The sequence below is a fragment of the Nymphaea colorata genome, chromosome 3, assembly GCF_008831285.2.
Source record: "Nymphaea colorata isolate Beijing-Zhang1983 chromosome 3, ASM883128v2, whole genome shotgun sequence".
Lineage (NCBI taxonomy): Eukaryota > Viridiplantae > Streptophyta > Magnoliopsida > Nymphaeales > Nymphaeaceae > Nymphaea > Nymphaea colorata.
In genome coordinates, this window is record NC_045140.1 from 21,532,586 (window position 1) to 21,540,929 (window position 8,344).

The following is an 8,344-nucleotide window of genomic DNA, read 5'->3' on the forward strand; positions in this document are numbered from 1 at the left end:
AACGATTATACAAGAAATTTCAAGTTCACATCTTCTTTAGGAACCTGAAACGTTACATTGCTGAGCACACGCTCAAAAGGCCTCCATAGATATGCAGTATCCTCATCACAAACAACTGCTGTAAGTCCTTTCAACTGTGCCACTGATGTTGGCAGTTCCGTCAGCCCTAAGCACCATCTCATATCAATTCTTTTCAAATGCTGCAACTGGCCAATGTTGTCTGGCAAGCTCTCAATGCTCGAGCAATGAGACAGATCCAAGAATCTGAGGCTTCCAAGTTTACATGAGGAATCCGGAAGGCCTTCCAAACTTGAACAAGAGTGTAACCTTAAGACCTCTAATCTTCCTAATCCACCTATTCCCTCGGGCAGTTCAAATAGATCAGGGCAATTTGTTATGCTTAGTTTCTGTAGATTGGTAAGACTGCATAGTCCAGGAGGCAATGTCTCTACACCGTGGCAGTAGTCCAGTTCTAGCTCCGTTAGCATTGGAAAGTTGCTATGAATATCCCAATGAATGACTTGACTGACCTCACAGAGCACCATTACTAGCTTCTGCACTGTCTGCATTGCTTGTGTAAAAGTAGAAAGAGGAGGGATTAATATTTTCTCCAGTCTAATTCTGTGGAGATTCTTCAAAGAACCCAATGCAGACAGGCCTTGTAATTCTGCAGGGCGTGTGCTATGGTTTGCACTAATCAAAACCTTGAGGTTTTCCATTATCTCCAGAGATGGGGGCAAGAAATACGAGTCAGCTGAGAAGTTCAGGATCAAGACCTCAGCATGAGGAAAAGGTATATCAAACCAGTTCCCGGGACCCATTTGACCTGCATACCGACAAAACAGGATTCTTATCTGTCATTTGAATTTGAAAACTCAGTGAAGTTAGGCTTAGGTTGCTCATCCTTACCAGTCTGAAAGGAAACTATCTCAGCCAGGGATGCTTGTTCCTTCTGTCGCTCTGAGATTTCCAGAAGATCTCCTTCACTCAAGATAAGTCTTGTCGACTGACCACCATTGTTCACACGGCAGGTATAGATTGCCAATTCTCTCAGAATGTCATGCTGAAAAACAAAGAGGTCACTGAAGCTCCCATCTACATCCCCAGCTTCGCACCTGCAAAGACCTTGAATTTTACATTTAACATAGAAGAACAATTTAGATCTAAAAACTACATAGAAGGCAGACATTTACCTTGTTCTCTCAACAAGTGTAATTAGGTTTCTGCTCGCAAGTTCAAGCAAAGCAACATATGCATCATCCTCAGTTAAGCCATGGATTTCGATCCACACGTCAATGAGAGAGGCTGCAGGTATCTTTTCATCTTCCGGAAAAGTACCCAGGTCCATAAAACACTCCGTAAGTATTTTACTCAAGGAGTTTAAACTGCTGCTCAAGCATCCCAGGAGATCGCCATGCATCTCAAAGATTTGATTTCCTTGCAGGAGCATCTGTGCTGTCTTGCGCCATTTCCTGACAGGTTCCTGCCTCAGTGAGCCTCCAATTACTTTTAGTGCCAGTGGCAGACCTCTGCAACCTTTCACTATCTGCAGCATGACAAATAGTTAAGTCATGACTTTTTAAAAAGAAATAAGAACACCACTAATTTACACACAAGAACACATTTCTGTTAACTGAAAAAAAAAATCATGAATGCAGGTGCAGATTAAATTGTTCAAGGACTAATAAACCATGTCATCGGGTCTAAAAGCTAAGGCACCGAAAGAAATAAAAAGGCATTAATATAAAGAAAAATGCTGAACACTACGTCTTGTTTTACCTGTTCCAGCTGTTCCAAAAGCTCAGGATCCAGCTTATCAAGGGCTTGATCAGGGGCGAAAGCTGATTGACAGAACAGATCCCTGGCACCTTCTGGTCCCAACATTTGTAAAGGATAGGCTAAATCAAGACCCTTAAAATTGATTCTTGATGTAACTAGTGTTCTGAAGCCTGTCCTTCTGAATACAAGCCTCTGGAGTACTGATTCAGACCAAACATCATCTAGAACCACTAGAGAAGGTTTATGCTTTCTCTTGCTCAGACTGTCTGTTAACTGATCGAATGCATCATTCTCATTAATAAAATCGGGTATGCAACTTGCGTTGACCAGCTTTGCCCATAGTCTTTGATAATCTCTAGCAAGTTTGGCATCTCAGATACTGTACTGAAAACGATCGCCGCAAACTCAGCTGGAAATTGAAAAGGAGAAAGAAATTAGCATCATTGAACTTCACCAACAGCCATTTCCTTGCCTATTTGAAGGCAAGTTGAAATATAAGTTTGCTGAAGTGACAAAGTACTATACCCCACAACCTATCGCACAAAAGTGTCTATAAGATTTTTCAAATTCAGGTGGCCACCTACATTATCCTAAATGGAACCTTGTAAATATAGGAGAAAGTGTCACATGAAGGAGGGGGCATTATTAGACACCATCCCTCGAGGGCATTTAGGTAGCAGGAGAAAGGGCATCAGACAGAATGAAAAATCTAGCAAAGCAGGTGAAACTTTTGGAAAAAATAGTCAGACCCCTCCAGGGCTTATTCTTTTTCCTGCATGTTTTGCCGTTAGACTTGCAAGGTAAGTGAAGTGTAGCCTGAAAAATTAACCTGTATTTGTTTTCATGGTGCATGAGTGGGTGAAATAAAGGTCCCACCCACCAATTGACCATTAATTTTGTTGCTAGGCTACTAATTTGTGTATGCAATCAGACATGTAGATATATATAAACACTTACTTGCAATCACATGACTCATGTCTAAGATGTTCAGCCAATATAGAAGGCAACAGGGGAAATTGTACCTTGCACTTTGTAATCTTGACAGAGCTTTGCAGCCAAGGTCGTCTTCCCGCATCCTCCAGGTGCACATATTCCAATAACAGCGACATTCTCAAAGAGGAGCTTCCTTTTTAACTCTTCCAGAGGAACACTCAAGCCAACAATTTTGCTTGGAATCTGGGTCATTGAATTTGAGTAAGACAACTTTTCACTACGAGAAGTAGACTTCATGCTCAAACTACTGAACTCCTTGTACAGCCTCTTTGCCTCTGCCATCATCTGTTTTGTATCCACCCATATTTCGGCCTGCATATTCATACTTGCAAACCTTAGCAACTGTGCATCTAACTTCATTAATTTCTTGGCATACATGTGCCTCTTCCAGATTTTCCATGTTGGAAGCTTCGAACACTTATTGATCAAATGTTTACCATGTTTCAAACAATCTAATAATTCAGTCATGTTTTCTCGTCTTTGAACTATTGCCTTGTCATCCAGTTTGCTGTCCTTTAACTCCTTGTCTAACCGTTTAAGCTCCTCTACTGGAACTTGTAAAGTTTCTACAGTCTTTTGCAACCGATGAAAGCAGTCATGGAAGTCCATAAAGGTTTCCTGTCCCTCCAGAATAGCTTTCAGCAGCTCTGCAACTATAGTACCAACTACTACACCGTTCACTAAATCAGACATACTACCACAGTGGAGCAAAAATGACGACAAGTCCAGTCCAGAGCTCCAACTAAGTAGTTAAAGAAATATATCTTGGTGTCGTTTGTTTCGACAAAGAATCTAGGAAGCACTCCAACTTCTTGTTTAGATCAATAGCAATTTTCCTTTGCAGGCTTGGATACAATGCAATTTATTGCAATTTCTTGTTTGCACCACCTTCGTTCAAAAATGGTCTATCAATTGCAAACCAAATAAAGCTCTAGCCTTTAAACTGTAAGAATCTAGGCCGTCCCTCCTTTTGGCTTACATCTTTTCCAATCCTTGGCATAAACTGATGACCCTTCGCAGCAGTCACTCAACTAGATTTGCAGAAGCTTCTGCAGATAAGAGTAACACGAATAATAATAATAAAAAAAGAAACAGATCATTTAAAACATCTGGAGCGAAAGCATTGACACCCACATAGAGAGAGAAACAAAGTAACTGAAATGGAAGTAATTCAGAGACTTAACACACCAAGACATAGAGGCCAAAGAAAAACCAAATTCAAACGCAAAAGAGTCTCACATCACAACGGGGAAAGTTGAACATATAAAATAAAGAAAAGATTACTGAATCATCTTTACCAACCAACATCTTCAAATTTCCGTCATTCTTAGAGGCTTAAATAGCTGGAAAGGTCACCAAATTCTTGGTCGCAGATACAAATTTTAGTCATAAAAAAATAAATGATCAAGCAGACAATTAAGTTAATTTTGCTAGGAACAAACAGTAAGCGCTTGCCTTCGGAAAAAGGCTTTATGTGCAGCTAGTAAGTGGATAATCCTCACAACAGGCGTGAAGAAGGTAGCTTTCAAGATCAAGACGAGGCCTATCTAACTTAGAACGCCAACAGCGGATTGGCTTCAGCGGTCGCGAACGGCGAAGCCCATAAGCTGTAAGCTCTGCTCTTTTGGTTGAGAAAGGAATCCTCGGACTAATCCCCCGCGACTTGAGTGGACATCCCTCGAGTCCTCGACGTCTCTTATAGTATCGCGTGGACAGGAGTGGAAACAAGCTCGAAACTTGCAAGGAAGGCAGAAGGTGAACGCACACGTTCCTGTTGAGGGGCTTTTAAGCTTCTAAATAATTCCTCGAGTGTCAATGTGCAAAGTTGGAGTATAGAAACAAAGAGAAGCGTGATTTTATAATGGGGCGAAGCATAAGCTTCCAAGCGATGAACTGAAAGTTGTAAGATCAAATTAATAAAATTCTAACAATCATTTATCCTTACATATTGAAGAAAATCACATCAATAAAACATGTTACAAAATAACAACTAAACATTTAGACGGTTGGCTGGCGGCCCTGTAGAGAGGGAGTTTTCGGCATCAACCTGAGTGAGAGAGAGAGAGAGCGGATAAAATGAGAATATATAACAAAATTTGGGGACAAGAGGTCCCCTAAATACAAAAACAATCCGCAAAGAACAAAATTACACAAAAAACACAAATAGGAGGAACAAATATAAATATACAATACAATGTACAAAAAAATAGGAGAGAAGAGGAAAGACGAAACGGCACAGTCATCCAACCGCAGTCAGGCAGCGGCGCTTTAACCGAATGGCAAACTGGATATCCCATTGCACAAGACGAGCTACAGAATCTGGTGAAGAGAAGGTGCTCCTGAAGACCCTGTTGTTGCGCTCCTCCCAAATACGCCACCAAGCTGAAATGAGCCACAACCTCCATACATTACTAGAAAGCCGTGCATGACCATGCCCTATGTTCGGTGCCAAAATGGTTGCCATGTAAAAAATTGAATGGACTTTCAATGGCCGCAGATAGAGCTGCTGTATGGTAGTTCTGGAACTTCAGTTCAAGTTTGATGAAAAAATTTTGCTACTTAAAATTTTGGCATTGGTATTACTAAAAAGTATTAATACTGGTATTAAAGTCCTACTAGTGGAAACTTTAATGCGAGCTTAAGTTTTCACCAAAACACATATATTTGATACAGTTTTAATGCAAGGATTTTTTTTTTTTTGCCGGTTGAAAAAGCGCCCATTAACACGCTCGATCTCTTCTCCGACCTTTCTTCGCACTTGCCGTCGTCTTCCATTGGAGCTTCACCTGCAAATTCACAGGTAACTCTCTTTTTTTCCTTTCCGTCTCTCTCTTCCCCGTCTCCCTTTCCCGAGGGATAATCCTTTCTTTGGCGCGACCGGTTCGAGCCCGGAGTCGCCCAAAGTCGATGGACGTGGTCGGAAAAAGGGGAATGGCAGATGCCCTCGATATCGGGAGGGGTGAAGCGATTAGTGGTGCATCTAGTACTAGGGCTGGTTCGAGTACTGGGCTCGTTGGTGATGGAGAGAGACGCAGACGTTCTGTCAGCAGGAGAGACCCTTTCCGTGCCGGTTCTGTGAAGGCGCCAAGTCGGAGCGTTTGAGGCTGGATACAGGGAGAAGACGGCATTCTGTTTCTCGCGGCGATCACGGAAATCCTGAGGTTGATCTCATGTTCCAGAAGTTTGATTGCGCATCTTTATTTCTGTTGTTTGGATGCAAATTCCATTTTATGGTTTCGGATTTTCTAGAGAAGGTACAAGTAGGAGAACGTTTGGTGGAGAAGGGTGCTCAATGGAGAAGCGTTTTTCTGCTTCCTCCATGTTCGAAATTTTGAGGCTTCTGGTGTAGAGATGAAGAATGAAAAAGCTTCTTCTCTATGTTTTGTTGGTCGAAAATTTATAGTTCTATATCAGAATTGATGCAAATTACTGCGAAAGATGTTTATCCTTCAAACATGACAGCGGTCTGTGCAAACATCAGGTTCAGAAGAAAGGGTATCCGCATTTCCTAATAGAGTTATAGTCATGCAGAAGAGAAGACGATTAAGGTGGTATTCGAACAAATGAAGGTGGGAAAAATTGTCTGTAAAATATCGCATTCGTGCCTAGGGAATTTAATAATTGTGAAGAAAATCGGCATTTCAAGCATTAACATAAATACGTACCCTTGTCGAATTGGTAATTCAAAGAGAGTTTTTCCCTCATTTGTACTGTTACCTGTCTAAATGTCGACAGTCAATATCTTTTATGTGATGATGTTCATTTTCATTTTTTCTTTCAGACATTTCAGCACGATCATCCTACCGGCGTCCTGGTGTTATTGACATACATGAAACTGTTAGGTCTGAAGTTAGGCGTCACTTCTTTTTGCAGCTTTAAGGGGACTTACTGTTTGTACTTATTGCCGGCTTTGTGCTAGTCAAATGATCCTATTCGGTGCACATGATTAAGAGATATATAGTAAAACTTAGTTGCTTTGGGAACAGATTCTCAGTTCAATATAAATGCTATTCTACTGTTTGCAGGAAAAAATTAACTATCGCATCTGATATGCTGATTTTTTTTTTTTGGTCCACGAACATGTTGGCACACAGGATCACATTGTTATATTTCTCCTTTGCTAAATTTCTGCACGCCAGAACATGATATATGTAAGTCAAATATTTGTAATCTCTGAGTTGCCTTGGTCAATGTGATCCAGCTAAAATAGTTTTCTCCAGTAATTATCGGCATAGATGCTCTGCTGTTTGCTCTGAAAGCAGAAAATTACACAATTTTCTCCCACGTCGTAAGTGATTTGAGCGCCGATTCACATCAACAGATCGTAGACCCATTCCTTAAGATTTATCAAAACAAAGTTCAACGATTGAGATCAGAAATATATTTTTACATAATAATTGTAGATAAGGCTTGTATAAGATCCCAAGGCAACATCGACTCTATAGCAGAACATGTTTGAAACCAAATTGATGACATTAAACTGCCCGGATTACTCGTAAAAATGAAATTTTATTTATAAATTCAAACCTAAGTAAGCTTTAAATGGGCGCCCATCATTTGGACATGAGAGATCCAATGACCCCAGCAATCATGGCCGTCGGATCCCCTAAAACGGCCGAGATAATGAACTTGACAGCTAGCCCCACCATCTCGCAGAACTTGCGCACTTTCCCCCTCCTACTCCTGTGGTGATTCTGAAGCGTACCCTTCCCTTAAGACTAGGAATCGCAGTGTACAACTCCAAGCTCCTCTTTCCGTTGGAGTAGTACATATCCTGCCAACATCTCCTTCACGCAGGAGACGTGCAGGTGGTACTTTTTGCAGGCGCTCCGGTAGGACCAACTCGGCCCCTTCCGGCCGCAGCGGTGGCAGGCGGAGGAGACCTTCTTGTGCAGGTAGAGCTTGACGTCGCCGTCGTCAAGCATGTGAGGTAGGTTGTAGCAGCAGGGGTGCAGATCGAAGCCGCAGAGGCGGCAGTGGTAGACGAAGCCCAGCACGTCCTTGCCACAGGCATTGCAGTAGCGCATGGTGTTGTCGGGCGAACTGGTGAAGAATTGGAAGCTGCATTTGGGGTGGGAAATGGGCTGGCTGGGGACGGCGCAGCACTTGTGAAGGTCGAAGTCACACAGCTCGCACCTGTACCTGCACCCAATGCCGGCCTCCTTGCAGCCATCGCACCTGAAGGGCACCTCCATGAACTCAAACTTGAGCCGGTGCTGAGGGTGGCTGGAGTGGACGATCTCCTTGTTGTAGATCATCTTGGCGATTGCAGATGACATGCAGCTGAAGATGAGCCTATAAATAGAGAAAGAGAGAGAGAAATTCTGACTCGGGGTGCAGAGTAAAAAATGTTTTTTATTGACCCCAAAAACAAAAAATAAAAACAAGGGGAACATGGCGGTTTGTTGAGCAGATGAACACGTGATTGCATAAGTTACCAATACGCCCGTGTTCATTGCATAAGTTACGAATACGCCCTGCTGCTGTCAAAATTTGGCAAGTTTGCCCGAGGTCCCTACTCCCTAGTAAACAGAAATCTAAACATGAGAGCATTATTACCTGCTCGCGTCTC

The 8,344-nt window shown here is 42.2% G+C and overlaps 2 protein-coding genes across 2 annotated transcripts; both read right to left on the bottom strand.

The window, feature by feature from the left end:
- On the bottom strand, window positions 1-3,096 carry LOC116250388 (probable disease resistance protein At4g33300). The gene is made up of 5 exons (XM_050076667.1): window positions 2,802-3,096; window positions 1,780-2,188; window positions 1,194-1,546; window positions 910-1,115; window positions 1-826 (listed from the first exon to the last, which is right to left on the bottom strand). The coding sequence occupies exons 2-5, from the start codon at window positions 1,882-1,884 to the stop codon at window positions 6-8; spliced, it is 1,485 nt and encodes a 494-aa protein (XP_049932624.1). The 5' UTR covers window positions 1,885-2,188; window positions 2,802-3,096; the 3' UTR covers window positions 1-5.
- A 4,229-nt stretch (window positions 3,097-7,325) lies between these two features.
- Window positions 7,326-8,116, bottom strand: LOC116251496 (uncharacterized). The gene is given in 1 exon segment (XM_031625805.2): window positions 7,326-8,116. A coding segment is annotated over 1 exon segment (726 nt). The 5' UTR covers window positions 8,052-8,116.
- Window positions 8,117-8,344: the final 228 nt, after the last annotated feature.

Bases quoted from the DNA above. Each gene is read 5' to 3' on its own strand.
- LOC116250388 (XM_050076667.1), bottom strand. From the start codon at position 1,884: ATGTTGGGACCAGAAGGTGCCAGGGATCTGTTCTGTCAATCAGCTTTC. The intron at 1,547-1,779 runs GTAAAACAAGAC...GTCATGCTGCAG, and splicing joins TTTTGGAACAGCTGGAACAG to ATAGTGAAAGGTTGCAGAGG. The intron at 1,116-1,193 runs GTAAATGTCTGC...AGGTCTTTGCAG, and splicing joins ACACTTGTTGAGAGAACAAG to GTGCGAAGCTGGGGATGTAG.